At 48.4% G+C, this 24,454-nt stretch overlaps 1 protein-coding gene across 5 annotated transcripts; it reads right to left on the bottom strand.

Annotated features, from left to right (window-relative positions):
- Positions 1-1,739: 1,739 nt before the first annotated feature.
- On the bottom strand, positions 1,740-24,454 carry IRX2 (iroquois homeobox 2). Of its 5 annotated transcripts, none has more exons than XM_035126063.3 (5): positions 23,416-24,454; positions 21,202-21,733; positions 19,515-20,321; positions 18,436-18,506; positions 1,740-10,525 (listed from the first exon to the last, which is right to left on the bottom strand). In XM_035126063.3, exons 1-4 carry the CDS (start codon positions 23,656-23,658, stop codon positions 18,463-18,465), a joined length of 1,626 nt encoding a protein of 541 aa, XP_034981954.3. In that variant the 5' UTR covers positions 23,659-24,454; the 3' UTR covers positions 1,740-10,525; positions 18,436-18,462. The 5 variants fall into 5 exon arrangements, with proteins under 5 accessions (XP_034981954.3, XP_088531205.1, XP_088531204.1 ...); XM_088675079.1 differs by lacking the exon at positions 1,740-10,525 and adding an exon at positions 14,711-17,502; XM_088675078.1 differs by lacking the exon at positions 1,740-10,525 and adding an exon at positions 14,712-17,650.

The raw sequence follows: 24,454 nt of genomic DNA, 5'->3' as shown, positions 1-24,454 counted from the left end.
GCAGATGACACAACCTTGATGGCAGAAAGTGAGGAGGAATTAAAGAACCTTTTAATGAGGGTGAAAGAGGAGAGCGCAAAATATGGTCTGAAGCTCAACATCAAAAAAACCAAGATCATGGCCACTGGTCCCATCACCTCCTGGCAAATAGAAGGGGAAGAAATGGAGGTAGTGAGAGATTTTACTTTCTTGGGCTCGTTGATCACTGCAGATGGTGACAGCAGTCACGAAATTAAAAGACGCCTGCTTCTTGGGAGAAAAGCAATGACAAACCTAGACAGCATCTTAAAAAGCAGAGACATCACCTTGCCTACAAAGGTCCGTATAGTTAAAGCTATGGTTTTCCCAGTAGTGATGTATGGAAGTGAGAGCTGGGCCATAAAGAAGGCTGATTGCCGAAGAATTGATGCTTTTGAATTATGGTGCTGGAGGAGACTCTTGAGAGTCCCATGGACTGCAAGAAGATCAAACCTATCCATTCTTCAGGAAATCAGCCCTGAGTGCTCACTGGAAGGACAGATCGTGAAGCTGAGGCTCCAATACTTTGGCCACCTCATGAGAAGAGAAGACTCCCTGGAAAAGACCCTGATGTTGGGAAAGATTGAGGGCACAAGGAGAAGGGGACGACAGAGGATGAGATGGTTGGACAGTGTTCTCGAAGCTACGGACATGAGTTTGACCAAACTGCGGGAGGCAGTGCAAGACAGGAGTGCCTGGCGTGCTATGGTCCATGGGGTCATGAAGAGTCGGACACGACTAAACGACTAAACGACAACAACAACAAATGGGTAGTTAAGGGACCCAGGTGGCGCTGTGGGTTAAACCACAGAGTCTAGGGCTTGCTGATCAGAAGGTCGGCGGTTCGAATCCCTGCAACGGGGTGAGCTCCCGTTGCTCGGTCCCAGCTCCTGCCAACCTAGCAGTTCGAAAGCACGTCAAAAGTGCAAGTAGATAAATAGGGACTGCTCTGGTGGGAAGGTAAACAGCGTTTCCGTGCGCTGCTCTGGTTCGCCAGAAGCAGCTTTGTCATGCTGGCCACATGACCCGGAAGCTGTCTGCGGACAAACGCTGGCTCCCTCGGCTTATAGAGCGAGATGAGCGCCGCAACCCCAGAGTCGGACACGACTGGACCTGATGGTCAGGGGCCCCTTTACCTTTTTAAATGGGTAGTTAGGAACATGGCTTACTTTACTTACCAGGTTCCTCACCCCCAGAAAGGGTAAATCCAAAGGGTGGTGGAGGTATACCATTTTTATGCCAAGAACATTTTGTGGATACTGCGAAAACCTTGCAAGCATGAGGAACCTTACCCTGATCACACAGGAGGCACTTGTCTGGAAGCACCCAGAGATGCAAATGAGAGACAGGGAATGGGCTAGACAGGGTGGCTGAGAGTAGATAAGCACATGCAAAACAGGAGGAGCAAGGGGTGGTGTCAGAGACCCGGAGAAAATCTAGATCAGGAGCACAGAGGTGGAGAGGTTTAAAACTGGCAGCAGGAAGCTTAAACTTGAAGTGATGTATGACAAGGAGCCAGGATAAATATTTAAGAAGTGGGGAGGATGTGATGCTAGCAGAAAGTGAAGCCTTGTTCACAGCGTAGCACCTGGATCTACATCAGCGCCAAGGCCACTTTTAAATAGTCCTGGAGTGGAGAATATGAGGGGCTCCCTCAGTTCATGACAGCTGTGCCTGACCCACCCCAGGCAAAGAGAGCTTTCCTAGCACAGCTGGAAGATAAATGTAACCGGCAGGGCTACTGGCAATTGGGAAGGAGAGATAAGGGGTGGGGTCAGGCAGAAAAGATGTGTTCTGAGATAAGATTAGAAGCTTTGCTCTTGTTAGAAATAAAGGCCCATTCCAAACACAATTAAGAACACTGTGGTTGTTTGTGCTATTATGAAATCGTGATAGAGTTTTTCAAGCCACTTATATGAGCTGTCACTCCTCTGTTAGACCTTTATGAGTTTCAAGTTGTCGGCACGGTTGGAAACGTTTCTGTTCTCAGAAGAAGCGACTGTGACTAAAGGGGAAGAGGAGGAATGACCACCAGGAGGAGCGCACAGAGAGAAACGCCAGGCACAAACGGATGCCTGCATCTGCCCCAGCTGCAACAAAACATGTCTCTTCTGTATCAGTCTCTACAGCCACTGCAGGCACTGTAATTCTCCAGTGGTTTGACTTCACCCCCAAAGGCACATTCTTCCATTGCCTTCCAAGACAGACAGATGCCAGCCAGCCAACCTCCAAGTCCATAGGCCTTATGCCGCTGAATGCCAGTTACTGATACTACTGCCCTGTTTGTGGGTTTCCTTGAGCCATCTGGAAGGTCACTATGGGAAGCAGGAAGGTGGGGTGGATATACTTTTGTTCTGATCCAGCCGAGCTCTTCTTCTGTAATTCAAGCATGCCATGGGCCTGTGGAACCGAAAGCAGCTAATTGGCTACTTAAGGGAAGAAGCAAATAATGTAAGGTTCCATTGCAGGGAGCAGTCAGACTACTACCGCTTCTGAACAAATTTATTATTAGGATCTTGACCATGTGAACAGGAACTGCTGGATAATACAGACCTATATTTCCTTCTGCTTCCAGCTGATTGCAAAAATAAAAATGCAATGTTTCAGCAACCCTAATGTGGAAGCAACCATCTGTGAAGTGATTTGATATTATTCTTTACAGAGGTTTGAGGGGGGTTTGTTATGGTGCATATAGGTCCACCCTCCATGAACTTCTAAAACTAAAATATATTGATTATATGTTTAAGTGATAGGCACTTGACCACCTGAACTTGTTATTAGAAAAACTGATATTGTGAAAGCCACAAACCTTTGTTTAAAAAAGCGAGTGGGTTTGACTTTCATTTTTCAAGTTCACTAAGGTTATGAGGTATAAAAAGATAAGCATATCAAGAATATGTTAGAGATACTGTCTTTTTAAAACTTTAATCCTGAGCATGTCCAAGACAGGGACCTCGTTGGTTTTTTTTCTGTTTAGTCTTGTTCCCATATCCTTACCATTGAAATGTTCTGCATATGTAAACAGAAGCAGCCAAACACATTTTTATGCTTGTGCCAAAGGACAAGTTAGAACCCATTCCCCTTACAGATGCTGATTGGATATTTTTAAACATTGGTGCTGGGGAAGTGTCCTCTCCTGGGCCTGAATGCAAAAAGAGAGATTAGCTTAAGGCAGGCTTCCCCAAACTGCGGCCCTCCAGATGTTTTGGCCTACAACTCCCATGATCCCTAGCTAACAGGACCAGTGGTCAGGGAATATGGGGATTGTAGTTCAAAACATCTGGAGGGCTGAAGTCTGGGAATGCCTGGCTTAAGGCATACACAGAATAGTCTGCATAGGACTCACACCGCTGTCCAACACCTCTCCTCTGCTCTGCAATAATCTGGCACTGGCTGCCTGAGGCAGTTGCTTCACTCTGCCTTTTGGTAGGGCCAGCCCCGAGTTTCAAGTATGGAACTTGATCTGGAGCCATTGGCACTCCCCATGCAATATCACAAATTCCAAGCAGCATTCTGTGGAGACTATCCAAAAGCACAGAACCACGATGCCAAGATAATGTAAGCCCCAAGCTCAATTTGTCCTGGCTTCCCTGCATGTCCATGTTATAATCCCTCCTTGGAAGAAAGAAGAAACGTATCTGGTAGCTTCTGAGTGGCTCATTTACTGTCCTCTAATTCTTCTGAAGTAGCATTTGCAGGTTCAGTGGTTGCAAATCAATGAATTCATCAAGAGTTGTTCTTTGCTGTCTCGCAGCTTTTGTAACTCAGCTAACTTTGCACCACAGCCGTCAATCAGGCCACTCCACAATGTGATTAATATATTCTGCAATACTTGTCTCTTGTTTTATTGGTTGCAGCAGGAATGAATTGGCTTTCTGAGAAACAAATAGAGATCCAAACACTTGGATTCAGCCAGCCTGCCTGTGGTTGTAAGTCCATTCATAAACTGCCATTCAAAGGATTTCTCGCCATACATACATTAGTCACCTCACCACTGGAGGTATTGGTTTTATGGTCTGGTTACAAAATGTAGCCCCTACAACTCTGGAATATATGGTCAAGAATATGGTCGTGAATCTATGAGTAGGAAAATCACTGGCTTATGAAACCATTTTCAGCCACAAACTCATTCAGGGCCAGCTGAATAAATAAATAAGGGAACTTCAAGGATTCACTGAAAGCGAAAAAGGTGCCAACTATTTCACCCAAAGAGGCTTTTCTTCTAAAACATTGGTGGCTGGTTTCCAGCCATGGATGTGCACACTGATTTATTCTTGTCATCACTTTCACCTTGTCCTCTTCAGCACCATCTCTGGTGCTTTCTTCTCTCCCTCTCTGAGCATCCAGACAGTCCTTAGGCCAGGGGTGGTGTCCAGCAGCTGTCATAGGACAACAGCTTCCATCATCTATGTCCACTGGTCATACTGATTTGGGATGACAGGAGCTGTAGTCTAACAACATTTCGAGCGCACCATTTTGGCTACCCTAGATGTAGACCGTGGCCCAATGGCCTAATTACATGTGGTTGTCAAAGCGCAGGGAAATGAGAAAGTAAGTGGCAGAAAAAGAGAGAGGAGGTGGTATCTTGTCCACTTTGGGCTCTGGCCCCAAACCCTGCTGGCCTTGGCACTGCCCATTATTGGCATGCAGCCTCTCACAGATCCATCCTGAAGGAATGCAGTCCTCTCTCTGCTGCCTCTGAAGTTCTAGTCCCCCATGTTACCCCAAGAATGAGCCGGCCCAGTATCAGCCAGGTTGCCTGGGGCAAACCACTGTCTTTCAGCCTCAGTCTGCCACCTACCATTTGGGGGCAATCATCCTGGCTTGGTAAGGGCTTTGAAGTTTCTATTATCATCACTGCAATCTGGAAGAAATCATCAAGAAGCTCCACAACAATAAAAAAGGTATCCAAGCTAAAAGGGTAGAAAGTTAAAGCGCCACACCGGTCTGTGTTAAGTAATTTCTGTCTCCTTGATCTGGGAGGTGAGCAAGGACTTCCCCATTAACATCAGGTCTATTAAAAGTGCTTTATTTTGGCTAAAAAGGTAAAAGGTAAAGGGACCCCTGACCATTAGTTCCAGTCGTGACCGACTCTGGGGTTGCACGCTCATCTCGCATTATTGGCCGAGGGAGCCGGCGTAAAGCTTCCAGGTCATGTGGCCAGCATGACAAAGCCGCTTCTGGCAAACCAGAGCAGCACATGGAAACACCGTTTACCTTCCCGCTATAGCGGTTCCTATTTATCTACTTGCACTTTGACGTGCTTTCGAACTGCTAGGTTGGCAGGAGCTGGGACCAAGCAATGGGAGCTCACCCCGTCACAGGGATTCCAACCGCCAACCTTCTGATCAGCAAGCCCTAGGCTCAGTGGTTTAGCCCACAGCACCACCTGGGTCCGTGTTAAGTAATTTCTGTCTCCTTGATCTGGGAGGTGAGCAAGGACTTCCCCATTAACATCAGGTCTATTAAAAGTGCTTTATTTTGGCTAGATTGTGTCAAAGGTCTGGTTCTTGTGGGAGGCGAACAACCTGTGTCTGGGTTGTGCCACTTCAGCCCGCACTTCATACCTCTGAATGTTTCTCCCTATGTAACAAAATGTCTTGTTCAGAGAATGGCTGCCTGTTTCAGGGGTTGGAGAGGCCAGAAAGCCTTTCTGTGCACAGAAACATTTTATACAGAGGTGCATTCCTTCGTGTCACAAACGCACGCAGTACCAAGTGGTACAGCCACCTACCTGGTTCCCCGCCTTCCTGTGAATAGGCCCCAAGGGAATCTTTCTGGAGCTAAATGTGCTGCAGGTCAACTCAGGGTATATTTTCCTTTTATTCTCCCTCCTGTTTCTCCACCCCTCGAAGGTGTTGAGTGTTGGGAGCTAACGAACTTCGCCTTGTAAAAAAAAAACCCAGTTAATCATGTCAACTTCGCTGTAAGCAAGAGAGGAAGGGGCTTCAAAGCGGTCAGCGGAGTCCCCCGGGGACACGGGGCCCAGACGCCAGAGGAGAGATCCTAATCGGGCTTGCAGCGATTGAGGGCTATATTTGCCCAAGGATTTGGGGACAGGCCAAGAGCGTTCCAAGCAAAAGAGAGAGAGAAGCTTGATTCAGACTCCATCTCCCTCAGAGAGTATTGGCTTTTGCCAGGCTCCAGGCGCGGCTGCAACGCCAAGGGAAGCTCGCTCAGCCCCAAACCCAGAGAGGGAGAGGGAGCGAATGAAGTACAGGAGTAATTTGAGATAATGGCTTTCTAACAGGCTTGGGCAGACCTTGGACACAAGCAAGTGATGTTATCACCCAGCATCAGCATTCCTCTTCAGAAAACAGGGCTAGGTGGTGATGCTGGGGGTGTTTTGGGTTTATCCCCCCCCCTTCCACTGCATTCCCTCCCTCCTTGCTCCTTCCGAGGGAAACATTAACATTCCATCCAGGATTGCTAAACAGAATCTTAATTAGCTGATACTCTTGCGAGAGGGTTTTTTCTTAACTAATGGTTGCTGTCAGGGTATCTCTCTCCCTCCCTTCCCTCTGTCTCTTCTTCGGGTTCTTTGGGGGATATCGTGTTCTGCTGCAAAGCATGACTGAAATGTAATGTGCAGGCGGGAGGAAAAAGGGAAAGGGCAGAGAGGGAAAGGGAAGATCTGCAAATCTCAGAGTCGCAGGCCCACTCCCGGCCTTGTTTTATCCGGGAGGCATTGTTGGGAGAGCTAATGAGAGGTGGCGCGCTGCTTCACTTCCCCCGCAAAAACATGGCGAGGACTTTGTAAACAGGACTGCTTGGAGGTGGGCTGGGCTGTGGACATTTCGAATCATGGAATTGTAGAGTTGGAAGGGATCCCGGGGGGTCATCTAGTCAAACCCCCTGCAGTGCAGGAATCCTGCCCACAGCCGTCCCTGGGTGGGGTGGGATCGAAGCAGCCGGGCTCAGTGACCCATTGTGCCACTAGGGCTGTTCCCTTCTGCCCCAAAGCTCCCCTGCCGTCTAGACGGAGAGCCGGCGAAAATCCGGCCCTGCTTAAAGACAGACCTCGATCTGAACCCGCACTTTTCTTTCGGAACTATTTATTCTTCTCAATCTCACCTAATCCTACCCCCACCCCCACCCCACATACTCGTCTAGGGAGCTCCTTTTTCTTTAGGGCTGGGCTATCCAGCACACTCCCAACTAACGGTGCTTTTACTAACCAGGCCGCTACGAGAACTTGGCCAGCATATTGCCATGGTGTGTGGAACGAGGGTGTCGGGCCTGTAATAGCGGCGTCCCTTAAGGCACACTTACCTGAGAGTTTCCCACCGTATCAGCCTGGTTAAGGCTGGGCTGCATCGTAGCAGCCCCCCGTTGCACCGAACCGGACGCATTATTTAACCCAAGGAAACGGTGTTTTTTTTTAATAGCAGCAGTGCCTGTTTGGAGTTCGCTTGCCCCACTAGTCTCCGCCACCTGAGTAAGCGGACAGCCCAGTTATACGGTAGTATAGCATGAGCCTCTTAATCTCAGGGTGGCGGGTTGGAGCCCCACGTTGGGCAAGAGGGTCGGACTAGATGACCCTCGTGGTCCCTTCCAACTCTACAATTATGTGGTTCTGTGAAAGCAGGTGGGTGAGAGCTGGGAGCCGGATGGTCCTTTTCTCATGCTGCTTCGGTGGTGAGGTCACTGAGATAATCTGTGACGCCTCGCCCACGTTTCATATATGGGGGGAAATGAGTCTGTTTGTATGATTGAGTTAGTCTATATGACACTTTTCCTCTTTTTAAAAAACCTAAAATTGAAAGGATCGAGGTAAGCACTATATGGGCACCATCCACTGGGAAGTTTTCTTGCGCGTGTCTCCTTTGGAGTGGCATTGCCCTTCTATGTGCTCTTAAGGCTGAAGTCTATATTATCTGAGGTTGGAAGTTCGTGCGCCTTGCTTTCGACAAGGCGCGATAGGACTGCCCTACCGGTATGTGTCTCTCTCAGTTGGATTTAGAAGTGCTCGGCATTAGCTGGACCTGGCCTTGTTCTTGCAAATGAAATGCTAAAAAAACGGTGCCCTCTCCGCCTCCCCATTCATTCCAATAGGAGTTACTCGCCCAAGAAACCCGCCTGCCTGCGCCCTGGGCCTTGTTATTTTGCCGTTTGAAGCTGGCAGCGCGAGGAGGGGAAAAGAAGAGCCTTCACTGGCCAGCGAACAGCGCAAAACCCCCAAACCCTCCACGAAGGAAGGCCTGGTGCCTGACGTTAACCCTAAAGAAGACGGGTCCTGTTTCTCGGGAAAGGCCCAGGAATAAGCGCTTCTTTGTCTACCAACCTGCTCTTTGCCGCTACCCAGATTTTGGAACTAAGTCAATTAGGTTAATTACGATTAACATGGATATCACTACATATCTAGAGAAAGGGAGGAGGAGGTGCGAGGCACACCTCTCTCTCTTTTTTCTTTCTTTCAGGGGAGCTGTTGGAGTGTATTTTGTTGCATTTTTATTTTCAGGTTGCTGGTATTTGTATATGGGTCCGTATTTTTGAGATACGGGTCGTTGGACGTAATGGATTTGTTTGGCTCCATTGTTCTTCTATAGGCCGCCTTGATCGCGGCCCAAGGCGGTGCAAAGAACTGAAGGGCAGTTCAATCCAGCCCCAGTTCAATCCAGCCTCAGAAGTGAGTTCAGTTGCGCTTCGTTTATTATTTAGACTGTGATCCTAATACACCGCTTACCTGTGTAAGCAAGTCCAAAGACAGCTTTTAAAATAAGCTATTTTGTCCTGGGAGGCGGGCGGGGAGAAACTCTGCGGCGATCTACTGGGGCCCTTTTGGCTTAAGCGCAGACCTCCTTCTCTGCTTGCGTAAAAGACGTCGATTACTCAAAGACTTCGCCATAAAACTCGCAGGGCCGGAGGGAGCTGAGCGAAGTGAGACAATGGGGCGAAGTTGGTTGATGTGGCAATAATAATGCTTAGGGAAAGTGGGGTGGAGGAAGCAGACGCACGACTCACGACCATTTAATTGCTCCTTTTAAACCTGTTATTACGATGTTAACTGGTTAAGTATATATTGCTGCCTTTTATTGCCTTGATGTGACAAATTAAAACATACCCTTCTGAAAAGAGGCTTTCATTGGTGGAGGAAGAGGCAGGGAGAGGCGGGGGGCGACAGAGCTGTCAGGCTGAATTAATGGGGGGGCTGCATTTTTTTTCCCCTTTGCGATTTTGCTGCTATTGCGTTTTTTGGAAGGGGGCGGGAAGAGTCCCTCAGCCACAGTCGATTTCTGTTCTCTCTTTTAATCCCGTCGCGAGGTAGCCTTAGACGCAGTTTATATTTAGATCTGTGCAATCTGCATCATCTCTTTATTTATTGACCCGTGCTTTTCCATATATAAAGGCACTGCGTCTTTTCTGTCATTTCTCCTCGCGATCTTGTGCGTTACTCAAGGGCGAAAGGCGAATGCCTTTTCGCTCCTGAAGTGAGCTGGAGGCGTACGCCCCCCAAAGATGTCAAGTGTGAACGTGGCACAGACATATTCGCTTTGTAATGTGCTAAGAGAGAGTAGTGACCTGTCCAGGACTCACGCTGTTTAAATGGGGGTATTAAAAGTGGTGAATTGAGATCTGGACTGAAAAAGCTCCGTTTACAAAAGGTGTGTTTGTTCCCAGAAGAGATTTTCCCACCTCGACGCCCCGCGTAGTGAAACTCTCATAGTGAGATCTGGAAAAAAAAAGTCATCAGATCGTCAAAAGTCCTCGAAAAGTGAGGAATGGCTCTTTAATGGTTTTATCTTTTAAAAAAAAAATCAAGAAGGGCGAGTCCTTGTTTTGAACAATGAATGGCTGGATTATTTTCAAAGCAACGTTCAACACAAGCACTTTAAAAAATAACGCCAAAAATCTCGACCAGGGGATGCTCAGACCTGGGGCGTTTCCTTTTAACACCTCTCACCAATTTTTTGGAGGATGGGAGTCAAGCCTGAAAGCAGAACCGTTTATCTCTTCAGTTTCAAATAATGTTCTTTAATTTTACATTCTGCCGTTCAAGTCACTCCTGCCGGAAGGCATGTCCTGCACAGCTTACTCGAGAGCAAACGTTGTTGAATCCACTGAGCTCTGAAGCATAGCTGCCAAGTTTTCCCTTTTCTCGCGAGGAAGCCTATTCAGCATAAGGGAAAATCCCTGGGAAAAAAGGGATAACTTGGCAGCTATGCTCTGAAGGGGTTGGCTTCCGAGTAAATAAGCACAGGATCGATCTGCGCATCTTATACAAAGCGCGCGCCCCTCGATACCCTCTGGCTTGTAGCTCCAAACAAGTACCGGTAGGTCTCCACGGCCAAGTTGCTTCGCGTCCAGTTTCAGAATCCAGCTTCGGAAGTTGAGAACTTTAAATAACAATAAGGATAATAATTTTTAAGGAATCTTCTTCTCCCTTGGGAGAAGGAAAAGGAAGAAGACGGGAGGCGCTCTCCTCAGCTCCTTCGGGGGAGTTCTCTCCGCTCCGGCCGTGATCCGCTTTGAAGCCGTTTCTCTTTTCCCAGGCCTAACTCGCTCTCTAGGAAGGGAGAAAGAAAATGACCCGATGAAGAAGACTGTCTTTGGCGGGGGCGCCGCCTTCATCCACGCCGAGCAACCAGAAGGACCTGCCCGGAGGAGGGAGGGGACGGAGGGCCGCGATGACATCCTAATGAAATCAGCTCGGAATCCATTACACGAGAGGATTAGCTAATTACCAGATCAGAGAGACGGAGAGGAAAAATAAATAAATATGCCTTTAAGTAACCGAAAGTAATTATAACCCCATTGTTGACGCTAACGATTAATAATTGATCGGATGTACTACACAATGAAATGTCAGTTTATTCTCCTTGGCTATATGGCTATTTCTTTTAAGGAAACGAAGCGGAGGTGGGTGGGTGGGAGGATTCCCTGTCAATAGGATCACAAACATTTTCCTTGGCATATGGAACTTGGTTTCAGGTGAGGGTCTCTCTCGCTCTGGGGAACTGAAAAGCTGGGTGCCCCCCTAGGCCCGTGGCCATCCAGACGGGGCTGGATTGCAGCTCCCATCGCCTCTGACCATTGGTGATGCTGGCTCAGACTGATGGGAGCTGGAGCCAAGGACAGCTGGAGGGTCACACTTTAGCCACCGGGCCGGGCAGGTATTCTGACTTTTGTTATTAGATTTAGCGCCTTATTTAACGGGAAGTTAAGACGCAAGGCTCGCCTTTAGCCCTGGAGAGATAATTCGGTAACCTTCGCTCGTGCACAAATACACACAGACGCCTTTAAAAAGGGAGAGAGCTGTACTGCCACGTCTCTTAGGAAACTGTTTCTTTAAATCAGGAGAGTTCCTGTCATTTGTTCGGTTTCTGTTTAATATACAAGCCTTCCCCCGATTGGAGGCCTTACAGGGAGACTGGGGCGCGCTGGTTCAGCTGCCCCCACCCCCACCCCCAGCAGCTGCCTGCAAATGAAGGGTTGGTGAGGGGGTGGGCAGAATTTGGGCCTGTTAGATGAAGCAGGTAGCTCACGGCGCACAATATATATAATAAAATATCTCCTATATAGCACCCAACACCGCTCAAATCCTCGTGGGATGGTTCTCTTCACCTTCGTCTCAAGGGCAAAGTTCCCATAGATTTGAATGGCGGTTAGGGTGCAGTTGCGTCACTGAGAAGTGCATACCGTTGGAGAGCAACGATCCGAGGGGGGGCGGTTTTGCTTTCTGTCGGGCACGTAGCCACCCCCACCCCCCACTCCTGGCACATCTGCTTTAGCCTTAAGGGGGGAGACGATGCAAAATAATGAAGAGCGCGCATGGCGAGGCTTCAAAACAGAGAAAAGCTTCCAAGCTTCGAGAATGCCATTGCTTTGATTTATTTTATTATTTTTAACCGCGGGGTTGTGCGGGCGCGTCTTGACGTTATGTGCGCATTTTGTTCCGTCAGAGGAGTTCCGTCAGATGAGTAGCTCTAAAGGTGTTTCCTAATTCTTGCCTCGCTTTCCTGTTTCCTATTTCAGAATCTGATTCTGATTCTTCTCCTGTTTCGCTCCAGTTCCTCGCTTCCTTCTCCCCGCCGCCAGCTCCTCGTGGGGACGGCGGAAGCGTGCATTCAATACTCCCCACCCGCCCAAAATAAATTACGTGTTCATTCAGCGAGCATCCTTCGATAGGATGGCGAAAGTGTGGGCAGATAGGTAGCCCCTTCCTTTGCATGTTTACTCGGAAATAAGTCCCACTTGGTGCAGCGGGACTTACTCCCGGGTAAGTGTACATAAGATTGCAGCCTTAATCCTTATTGTTAATAAGCAGCAAAGCCTTGAGCTGTTAATTGGATTTCGGCTTCACTTTTCTGACGCCCGGCTATTAGCTGTGACGTTTCTCATGTATTTGTTAAGGACTTGTGTTCCGCTTTGTGCTTGGCTCAGCGCAGCCGAAGAGGAACGCCCCCACTCCAGTTTAGGGATCCCTCCCCACCCCCAGAGGCGAAAAGCCCTGGTAGCCTGCAGTCTCTCTCTCCCTCCCCCCCCCCTCTCTCTGCGAGGTTGAGGCATGGCTGGGAAATGAAGAGGCGACACCGATTTAACCTCCTGCGACGGCTGGCCTTGCATGCTGCTAACAATTGCATCTCTGAAAATCCCCAGCGGTGCGATCCACCAGCTTTCAAAGCTGATATCATTGGCGTTTGCAAACTTATCGGTTTGCACATTCACTAGAAACAACCCCATTGGACTTCGCGTTTGCGTAAACGCGCGCAAGGTCAAGTGTCTGCGAGTCCCATTGAACTGAATGGCAGTCTATCCTCCAGTAAACGAGCGGACAGGTTTACGTGCGAGAAGCCCCAGATACGGCAAAGGCTCCCTCGCGTGCCAGGGGTTTCATGGCTACAAACCTCTTGCTGGTGCGCGCGGCTGCCTGTACACCAGACATTTACAGCGCATTTAAAGCACACGCGCCCCAAGAACCCAGGGAGCTGTAGTTTGCCCTTCGCAAAAAAGCCCAGCACCCTGAATAGACTACAGTTCACAGAATTCTTGGGGAGGGGGCATGCGCTTTGAATGCACGGCGTGTACGCAGCCCTGGGTACAGACGTTGAATTTAGCTTTGCCCCTGCAATCGTGAGCTTGCCCGCGGGAGCAAATCCCTCTCGGTCTCCTTTGAAATAAACAAGCAAGTCAACACAAAGCAAACAAACAAGCAAACAACGTCTGACCAAGGAAGTGAAAGGCGAGCAGAGGAAGACGCGTCCTGCCCCTCGCCAGTTCTTGCCCCCGCCCGCCTCACTGCAGGCAAACAAGATCTCCCTTCTTGCCAGCAACTGCTGACATTTGAAGGCAGAAAAGGAAGGAGCAGTACAGGGATGGGGCGAGGGGTGTGTGTTATATCATATCTCCCCCTTACTGGACCGCAGCTAGCCCAGTCTGACCCTTTCTCCGAGTCCTGATGATGTAAGGCGTGTGTGTGTGTGGACCTTTCCTGCCAGGCAAGGTCGCATTTCGCGAAGCAAAGGCTACCTCGACTGCTACAGTTTCATGCAAGCACATTAAGAGGAGCCGGGTTGGATCAGGCCAATGCTTGCGCGCAAGTAGGAAGCGCAAACTGAAAACTGGTCGAGTTGGAAAAGTTGGGCAGGGTCGCAGAGAGAGAAACAGGAGGGGAAATGTTTGTTTGGGTTTTGAATCTGTTGCTGATAGTAGTAGTAGTAGTAGTAGTAGTAGTAATAATAATAATAATAATAATAATAATAATAATAATAATAATAATAATATTCCAAGGAAGGGGACTCAATGGGTTTTCAATAGCTTGTGCACCACCAAGAACAGCAAGCCGGTATTTGCTCGATTACCTTTTGGGTTTACATTACTCTGTTTCTGTTGTTTACTCTTCAGTAGGTATGGCAGTTTAGCCTCTCGTTTCGTGTTTTGTTTTGTTTTTTTGCGTAGAATTCAGCTGGAAGCTCTCCTGCACAAGCTTCAATTTCGTAATGTTCGAGCAAGACCTTGCAGAGGAGCTTTAAGTGGCGCCAAACTTCCTCTTAAATGAAGGGGGCATGCGCAAGATTTTATTCGCGTTCAGCCAATGAGGGCTTCCCGTTCATTTATACCTTTTAATATCTAACGCGATAGCGTTTCAGCTCATCACAGCTTGCGCAGGAGAACTTCCCGATGGATGCACCTTAATTGCTATTTAATAAATCGGTTTGATTTGGGCGAGGTGGTGGGGACTGAATCCATTGCAAAGAGATAGTAATTCACATCTCTCTCTCTCTCTCTCTCTCTCTCTCTCTCTCTCTCTCTCTCTCTCTCTCTCTCTCTCTCTCTCTCTGTGTGTGTGTGTGTGTGTGTGAAGTAGATTATACCAAAACCGTTGGATGTGACAGGCAAAGAGGGAAATGTTTCAAAGCCAGCTGCCCAAAGTCTTTCGACTTTTCCTTCCAGAAAAGAAATCCCAGGTCTAAATTCTAGCAAGGGGTGAGTAAATTATGGAAATCTTAGATAATTCTTCGGGCGTATAAACATCAAAGGAGAGTCGTTAGCTTTCCTAATCTCTGCCACAGAATGGATTTTCAAAATAAAATAAAATATAGAACCAACTGAAATGTACATGTTATCCAACAGAGAACCTGGTGTATAATAAGGCGAAGAAGGGAGGGAGGAGAGAGAGAGAGAGAGAGAGAGAGAGAGAGAGAGAGAGAGAGAGAGAGAGAGAGAGAGAGAGAGAGAGAGAGAGAATATGCACGCTATGGGAGGAGGAACCTCCCATTCAAAGGTCGCAGTGAAAGGGAGCGCGGGATAATTTTACACTTTTCTCCTTTAGAATAATAATCTGACAGATACGATGGAAATGTTGGCATCTATATCGCCCATCTGCCCGAAGGCACTATATTCCCTCAAAGAGCTTTAGCCTGCAAAAATATATATCACATATAAAAATTACGCGGAGTAGTATTTAAATACAAAATTGTATTAAACCCACAAGTTACCGTTATAAAGCCAAAACACAACAAATTCCACAGCTTCATTTGAAGCCTGCTGCGGCCAGGGATAGAAATATCAGCCAGTTGCTGAGAGCACCATTCGCCAGGGAAGTTCTCCTGCGCACGCCCCATCGAAATGAACGGGGCGTGGGCAAGAGTACTCGCGGGGAAACCTAAAGGAAAAGCGTGGTTCGTTTCAAGTGAGGCTTGCACAGGAGAACTGCCCCCTGCCCTCGACTGATCCTCTTAACATTCTGCACTGAGAAATTTGAAATGCCACATATAAAGTATCTCATAATCATAACTAAAGAAATCAAAAGTATAGATGGGAAGATTTTTTTTTTTAGATAAATGAGGCAGGCAAACAGATTTGGTTTATGTCAGTTTTGCTGCAAAGAAGAAACACCTTAGGAATGGGTTGGAAGTCTACACCGACTTGGGAATAGCTCTGGGGGTGGGAGAGGGGGAGGCCTGAATCACTCAGATAAATAGACCCCATGATTGCTGGAGCAACATCCAAAACTGTGCTAAATTATTATCCCAAAATATTTACTTTGAACTCAGTTCTGGTGACATCAGTGAAAACTTCAACGGGTGATTTTAGGGTTGCAATGTAGTGAATGAATATTTTAAAATTATTATTATTATTAAATGTTGCTTTCTACACACACACACAGAGAGAGAGAGACACAGACAGACACAGACAGACAGACAAGGCAGCCACCGGCCCAAGAGAGCTGTCTGTTGGTTAGGCTACTTTGTGTACTTAGGGGGAAGGTGATTATGACGATGTTGTTGTTGTTGATGATGATGATAACCAAATACATTCCGGTAACAACATAAGCTGTAGGTAACCGTCTGTAATTACACCACAGACATGCACACAGATTCCACTCTTTATCCAGTTAACATTCCCCAGGCCGAACCCTGAAGTATCTAAGATCACTTTCAAATGCCCTTTCTAACAAGCCCCTGAGCAGGAGGCCACTAATTTTCAGCGAACAAAAAGCCACTGGAGAGAGCCCCGTTTGTCAATATCAACTGGTCGAGCAATTTCCCATCTTCAGACACATCGGCCTATCTGAGCTGGCAGATGTTTAGACAAGATTTTATAAATTGTTCAATATCAGCCCGTAATGAACCCCAACTGACCGTTCCAAAGCAGCTAAAAGCACCCAGGATCTCCCCTGCTGGGATCTAATAATGCTCTCACGCTGGAACATTATTAATCATGGAATAAAATAGATGAGCCTCTTGAAAAATAAGTGTATGATTGATTAAAGGGCAATCTAAGAAGCTATTATTCTTGTTTTATAACCGTAAGTTATATTCACTCAATTTATCTTTGAGGGAGAAAATAAATGGTTGTTTGTCTCCTTATTGAAATTATATTATAAGGGAATTCTCATTATTTGTTTGGGGGGGGATTGAAGTGATGGTTTAGCTATTTTTTAAACCTAATGGTGAATCTCATAAGTGATTACCACATTATTGTTATATATTTTTATAGGGGGTGGGATAGTTTTCTATTTTTTTTTTACTTTCAAGTGCTTTGTATCTCTTGATAAAAATGAAACACAAATCTTCACTTATGGTGCAAGTAAATATGGCATTTTGAATTAAGAATGCTATCACTAAATACAACAGGATGTACAATAGTAATCTTTTTTAAAAATGTAAATTGTATATAGTCCAGTGCAACAGATTCACGCTGAAGGTTTTTATTGTCCTGCAATATATATGTTCAACAGGTTTAATTAGCCACATTGCTAAATATATTTTAAATATTTAAGAAGTTACCTTAGGCAACTGTAACAGTGATATTTTATAAATTATCATGAATTACAAAAAAGATAAATACTAAAAATGAACAAAAAAAGGCCACCACCTTATTGTAGACTAATCTGTTTTTATTTACAATTAAAGATATAAATTAGTAAAGAATTCTCGTTAAACAACGAGAGATTGTATAACCATCAATGTCTCAAATAAAAACCAGGCATAATTTATTTACAAAAGAGTTGGGATTCCGTTGCAATACAACTTGCATAAATTACTAGAAGCTCTTATATCATTACAAAAATAAATATCAAATTTGTTTCCACTTTGTAAGTACTCAAGTTCTTCAGTCATGGTTTCTTTAATTAATTGCTACTGTATGTATCTTTTACAAAGTGTTTGTACAATAAATCCTATCACACCTACAGAATATAGATATATATAGATATATATATATATACCGTGGCAATAAGCTGATCAATTCGAGATATCCTGAGAAAAAACAGATTTGCTTCTTTCTTTCATTCATTCTTTCCTTTTAAGTCACATATACATTGGGGAGAACTAGACTATACCAGTAAACTCACATAATGTCCAGTAAAATTCTGGTTTAACAATTAGAGAGAGTCTGTAGATTTAATAGTGCTCTGTGGTCTTCTTTTATACAGTGGCACAAGATGTGATCCGGATTTAGAATTTTGTTAGAGATAGAGATAGATTAGCTTGGGGAGAGATGATGGCTTGTTGACTTTTCTCAAAGCAATTGTGACACCTACCTGTGGACCAAGGAAAACACCAGATCATCCACAATCTTTCAGTTACACGCAGAGTGTTAAAAATGGAAGGAAAACTAAAACGCTTTTTCTTTTCTTTTCAGCATAGGAGGATTAAGGCTTGGGTTCTGTTCTGCTTTTTTTTTCCTGTAGGGGTGGGAAATGGTTGGCCACAAGATATTCTTTAATCCTAACTGTAGCAGCGATTTGGAAATAAATGGGGAAACAGAGGCAATTCATGCAGACACTATGTTCTTCTTGGAAGCCAGCCAGGACTCATCTCATTTTCCTTCTTTGCTGTTTGAAATGTATATAAGCATGCTAAATAAAACCACTCTTTATTTTGATTCACAACTATTAGAATTGCATGTTTATAAAGATGCCTTAAGGTGCATGTGAGCAGGGAAATCTTCTGTATAGCACCCAAAGCACTGAATCAGTGCAATCATGATCTTTTATTTGGCGTGCTGATATACATTTCAAATAGTACAGAGGGACAATGAGATGAATTCTGGCTGGCTTCCAAGGGGAACACACAACTATCCGCCCATATATTTTGACAGGGCCTTGTGTAGGAGGAATTCCCAGTCTATTGCAGCTTCAATTTGCCAATAATAATTTGGGAAAATTTTTAAAAAAATACTGCGATTTAAATATTTATTGAAAATACACAACTTTCATTTTTTTAAAAAAAGTGGGAGGCATGTGTGAAACAATTGAACTGATTTCTCCAACAACAACAAAAAGGAAGGGTGAAAATGCAATAGGCTTTTCTTTGTAATAATGCTCTTTTGGTAATGGAGCAAGAAATTAACATTAAGCAAATTTGCAGGCTGAGCAATATGTTTCTGGAGTTGATGCCAAATGATCCTCCTAAGCGGTGTAACAGAATAGAAGGAGAAAGAAGGAGAAAAGGAACTGGTCTCACTTACTTGCCTGGCTGCTGTGTGATTGCACTTCTATAGGTATGGTTGTATTCCTACTGTGCACACTTCAGTGGGGTCTGTCAAAATAGAAGCGTCAGTTAGTCACAGGACACAGCTGGCTAACTAGATTATACACTCTGGGCATGGCCTAGCTCCCTCTTGCACAAAACCCCAGCACAGCCCTTGGAAGGCCTTTCCTTGAGCTGGCATTTCTCAGAGGATCTGGGAGTTAACTCGTTCGAAGGCCAGAATTCTTAATTACTTGTTTTAAATTTAGCATAACTTGTAGTAATGTCTCAGACCGATAATGGAACTTTGAAGGAGACAGACAATGGAAGCTGCAATCCTAAAAAGCATTGCCTTTAGATTCGGTCCCATTCTACTCAGTAAGGGGGGGGTTACTTCTGAGTAAATATGGTTAGGCACAAGCTATCAGACTTCTCTCTGCTACACACGGTACCGTTTTTCCTCTCTCTCCAAAGCCTGAAAATGTTCTCTCTTTTTTTTTTTTGCTTGGGAATACTGCCAAAACAATATTCTCCCTTGCTATTATTTCTCCCCCCTTAGCAACAAAAACAACGAATAAACTTTCTGCAAATATTTTCAGATTATATACAATTCAAGGAGTTAAGACTTTTTAGTGATTTTTAGAGGCTTTTGAATTACACGGAGCAATTTATATACATTATGTTCCTAATCACAGTCATAATTGGAAGGCAAATCTCAGCGTTTTCTGTTAGATCCTCTTCTTCAGAGGCCTGACCACAGCTTCCGGCTGCAATCCCACACAAAAGGGCTGCTTTGACGACGACGACAACGACAACAACAACAACAACAACAACAACAACAACAACAACAACAACAACAACAACAACATTAAAAATCTATGGAATTCCAAGCAGAAGATCTGTGACCTGGATTGCAGTTTCGAAAAAGAGTTTTGTACCTGGACTGTCAGACTCCACCATTGCCTTCTTGCTTGTCGCACCCACCTTATTGTGATTTGTTTTTTAAAAGGGGGGGGGTAAATTTACGCCCCACATTATCCCTTAGTAGAAAAGAAAACCTAGCCAGGAAACACCTACCTTTTTTGGAGTCTGGATTGGAAGGCTTGTAATGTTGTTCTAGGTGGCTCGCGATGGTTTTCAAAGAGTTCTCCGAGCCCTGCTTGTGCGCGGAGCTGCCGCCTCCACCGCCGCTGCTTAAGACCGTCTGACTTAGCCCCTCGCTGGAGGCCACTGCCGCCGAGTTGTACCTCAGGATGCCCTGACCCTGGAGGGCGTTGAAGTTCCCATAGTTTGTGTAGTTGCTATAAAAAGGCGACGTGTAATAAATATGCCTCCCCAGGAGAGAGGAGGGCGAGTAGGCAGCGTTGTGCGGGGTGGAAGACGGCGGCACCGACGGCTGGCAGCTCTGGCCCAGGTTGTGCGGGTGGTGAGGGTGGTGGTGGTGGTGCTGAGGGTGCTGAGGGTGCTTAAGGTCCGAGGTGGCGATTTCCGCCAGCGACCACAGCTTGGGCTTGCTCGCCGGCGTGGTTTGCGAAGCAGCTGTCGGGGCCATACGGGCGTCCAAAGCGGCTTTGTTGGCGTTGCGCGCGGAGTCCTCGGCATGCGGGTGACCCAGCAGAGGGGCTTCGACCCCGGTGAGAGGGGAGGAGGTGACGGGCTTGGCGGGAAGACCCCTGTCCGCCGCCTCCTCCTCGTCGTCGTCCTCCTCCTCGTCGTCGTCCTCCTCCTCAACGTCGTCCTCGTCCTCGTCGATCTCCTCGTACTTGTCCTTGCACTCCGAGCCGGACTCGCAGAGCGGGTCCCCGGCGCCGCAAGGGGCCTTCTCGCCGTCCGATTCGGCCGAGCAGGAGTGGTCGGTGAGCGAGTCCACCTGCAAGCTGATCCCTGCGGCAGAGAACCAGGGGAACCGTCAAGGAAACCCGGCGGGGGCACCAACGGCGGGGGCAGCAGCGGGAGGAGGAGAGCGCAGCACCCCGTCTCCTAAACCTCCCGCTCCCCGCCACCCCCAAAACAGGTGGCAAACAATCGGAGCACCCCCTGCTCCCCACCCCCTTCCCCAGAGATGGTCTCCCCGAGGGACCTGCGAACTCCCCTCGGATCCATAGGCCTCTTCCACGACAGGTGGATGGACGGGCAGGCCGTGGGTTCAGGTGCCGGCATAAGGCACAAGCTTGAGCATAGGAGCCAACTCCTAGGGGCCAAGGTCCTTTCGAACCCCAATTAAAATATTTGAGTAGGCTTGGCCCGCCCAAAAATGATGGGCATTGCCATTCAAATGGTGTACGTGCCACGCTACTTGTGATCGGTTATGTGGGGCAGGGCTTACTTGCCCCCCCCAAAACCCACATTTTATTGAGAAGCAGGCCTTCAGCCTCCTCTGCTCCCGCGTCCTGTGCTCCTACTACAAATAATCCTCCTCCTCATCTCCTTTCCAAAGCCGCTGCAAGAACTGCCCTAGACAATGTCCCAAAAGCGCTTTGAAGGCTTGAGATGCGTTATGATCCTTCAAGCCCGTTTACTCGGAAGCGGGATAACTACCGCGGTTTACACGGCCTTTCCCGGGGGAAGCCCCTACACGGAAGCAAGCACCACTCCGTTCCGTGGCGCTTACTTCGCAAGGAATGGCGTTCCCCCTGTCTTTAAAGAGAAAGTGCAGCGGCTGCAGCGGAATCCCTGGGGATGAATGTGGAAGCGTCTGCAATGCAATGCGGGGAAGCTGCCCCTTCAGCCTGGAATAATCCCGCGCGCACACACATACACTTACCTCCGAGTAAGCCCCACTGAACTCCGAGGTAGACCTGCACAGGGTCGGGCTGCAGGGCTCCATGCAGGCCCATGATCTGCCTCCCTGCCCCACGAAACCAGCCTGTTCCTCCCTCACCTTCATCCTCGGCCGACGTCTCGTTGCTGTCGCGGCCTTTGTCCGACGGCGCCTCTTCCTTGCTGCGGATCCCGCCGCCGGCGTCGAGGTCCTCGTCCTCGTCCTCGCTCTTGTTGCGCGGCGCCCAGGTCATCTTGTTCTCCTTCTTGAGCCTCCTCCTGGCGTTGGCGAACCAGGTGGAGACCTGCGTGAGGGTCATCTTGGTGATGATGGCCAGCATGATCTTCTCGCCCTTGGTCGGGTAGGGGTTCTTGCGGTGTTCCTGCAGCCAGGCCTTCAGCGTGGCCGTGGCATCCCGCGTGGCGTTCTTTCGGTAAGCGGGGTCGTTCAGCTGGTAGGGGTAGGCTGGGCTACCGTAAGGGTGGTAGCTGATGGCCCCGCTCATGCCCGTCGCGTGGGCATCGTAAGGGGAGCCCTGCCAAGCACAAAAGCAAGGGCGTTAAGGCATTTCGGAAGAGCTGGCAGCCCCTAACTAGCAGGCAACGCCACGGGAGCGCCTGTTACATTTTACACTAATGTAATGCAATCACTCTAGTGAACAATGTTATTATTATTTCTTAATTGTAGTGCCGAGTACTCCTGCATTATTATTACTTAAGGAAAAAATAAAGTATCCAGAGGGCATTAGAATCCCTTCTTCTCTCTGAAAACTGCTGATGTCTTCGTCTTCGTTGCAGTTTATTGCAATTCAACGCAGACATTTTTATTTTCTCCCTCCAAAGGCCCTACAGGTAGTTTCTTAAAATGATAGCTTTCTACTTTTCCTCTCCCCTCTCCTCCTCCTCCTACGCCTCCACACATGGTTGCAACGATATTTCCTCTGTTGCCATACAGGATAGAGAGAGAAAGAGAGAGGGGAGAAAGAGAGAGAGAGAGAGACAACAAAGCCCCCCGCTTAGCAATTCACTTCGCTAATGCATTGCAAATCCAATTTGCAAACCAGAAGATATGCACCGTTTCGAATTGGTCAAATGCGATATAATTAGCATTTTAATTCGCCCTTTAAACGTTTAAATTGCGCTGATTTAAAGTCTGCATAATACGAGGGTGAGGAGAGAGAAGGGTGGGGGGGAGGAATTAGTTGAGCCAACTTGATAACTTTCGGAGTCGGTCCAGGAAACCAAGCTAAACACAGCGCTCCAAATGTACCTAATGTTCCTAAATAGCCCGGGAACAATAAGGCTTGGCAACTTGCGACTGCTTTTCTTCTGCCACGAGAAAGTCAAACAGAGGAGCGTTTGAGATCGGCTCCCATTATCCTAAATAAAGATCGCCAGGCTGGGAGAAAAGGGGGGGGGGAGGGAGAGACGACTCCAGCCAAAGGCGCTCGATCTGATATCTCTTGTGTAGTGAAACAAAACGAACCCTTTGCCCCACTTTCCCAGGACCAATTGGCTCCGCTAGCTTTAATCCTTCGTCGGTTTGCAATAGCTGCAAAAACACGCGCGATCGCCAGCACAAATGTGCTTGGAAGCAAGCGCGAGGAGGAAGTGGAAATCCGTCCGAAGAGGAGCCCTCTCTCTTCTCTCCCCCCCAACAATAAGTAAATAAAATAAAAATAAAAATAAACAACACCTTTAATTGAGTTTCAGCTTGGACTCCTTTCCATCGGTAGAAAGCCTCCCCCGCCCCGGTAAATCATATAAACAGGGAGAAAAGCGCTAAAGAGATAGAAGGAAAAAGTGGGGGAGGATACGAATGTCAGAAAATGAAAGTGAGTGAGGTGAAAAGAATAAAGGAAATAAATTGACAAGGGAAATAAGTGAGGGAGATGGATAGAAGAAAAGGAAAGGGGGAGGGAGGGAGGAATGAGAAGATGGATAAAGAAGCGAAGCAACGAAAGAGGGAAAAGCGAAGGAGGAAAGTCGAGAGAACCGGAGAGAGGCTGCCTCGGAGGAGGAGCGCTTCCGTGTGTGTGTCTAACGCGGGTTGCCCGGCGTGTCGGGCATGCTGCATCCCCACGACCCCCCCAACCTAGCCCGGGCAGCCCCGGCGCTGCGAACGGGGGAAGCGATGGAGGAGGATGAAGATGGAGGAGGAGGAGGAGGCGGCGGCAGCCGCTGGCGCCGGCGGTGGGCTGTCCGGTCCGTTACCCACCATGTAGGAGGGGAATCCCGTGGCCGGGTCTGTGGAGTACTGGAGCGGGCTGCTGAAGCCGGTGGCTGCCGCTTGGGCGGTGAAGGCGGCGGATCCGGGGTAAGGGCTGAACGCCGAGCCCGAAGACGACCTGGCCAGCTCTTCGCTCCGGGGCGCCGCCAGCGCCGACGCCCCGTAAGCCGGGCACGAGTAGAGCGCCAGCGAGCCCGGGGGCTGGTAGAGGTAGCCCTGAGGGTAGGACATGGCTGGCCCACGGGCAGCGGGCGAGCGCGAGGAAGGGGCCTGGGCTGAGGCGAGCGGAGGACGACTGCGGGCGCTTCAGCTACTGGCGCCGCCGCCGCTCGCTCGCTGCAGCCGCTGAGGAGCTCACAGCGTCCCCTCCATAGGCGGGAGGAGCGCGAGCCAAAAGGAGAGCTCAGCGCGAGGCTGAGGGAAAGCCTCTCGCACGTCCGGGGAGCGCGCGCGTGCTCGCCGCCTCGCGTGCCCGCCCGCGCTCCTGCTTTCCCACGCAGAAGTCACCCGCGGCTGCTGCAGGAGGAGGAGGCGGCGGGCATCTGGGCAAAAGGAGCGCGCGGGAAAATGGAGGCGGAGGAGCGGGAGGAGGCGTCTTCCCCAGCCCGGGCGGGGAAGGGGCGGCCGAGAAAAGCAGCCTCGACCGGGCTCCTCCAGGCAAGCAGCGGCCGCGACCGCCGGCCCCGGCGGCTCGTCTCGTCGGCGCGCTCGCGAGCCGCCCCCTGTGAGGCGAGCTTTCCCCCCGGCGCCCGGCGCGACTAGCTTTTGGCGCGGGCATAAGGGAATCTGTGAGGCGAGGAGTTTTGTGAGGAAAGGAGTTTCGCCGGGGCATTGGCAAGGCGAGCTGTCCGTCACGGCTGCTCATCTGCATACGGAGGAGGACACGCCCCTCGCCCGGCTTCTTACCCCCCCCCCCCACCGCAAACGGAGCCGAAGGAAGGAAGAACTTGGGCGGGACTCCCGACGAGCAAGAGAACATGGAATGAAGCCCCGCCCCTCGCGCTCTGCGCCTGAAGGGACGAGGGGA

This window comes from Zootoca vivipara, chromosome 8 (genome assembly GCF_965207765.1).
Source record: "Zootoca vivipara chromosome 8, rZooViv2.hap1.1, whole genome shotgun sequence".
Classification (NCBI taxonomy): Eukaryota; Metazoa; Chordata; class Lepidosauria; order Squamata; family Lacertidae; genus Zootoca; species Zootoca vivipara.
This window is presented reverse-complemented; position numbering and strand designations above follow the sequence as displayed.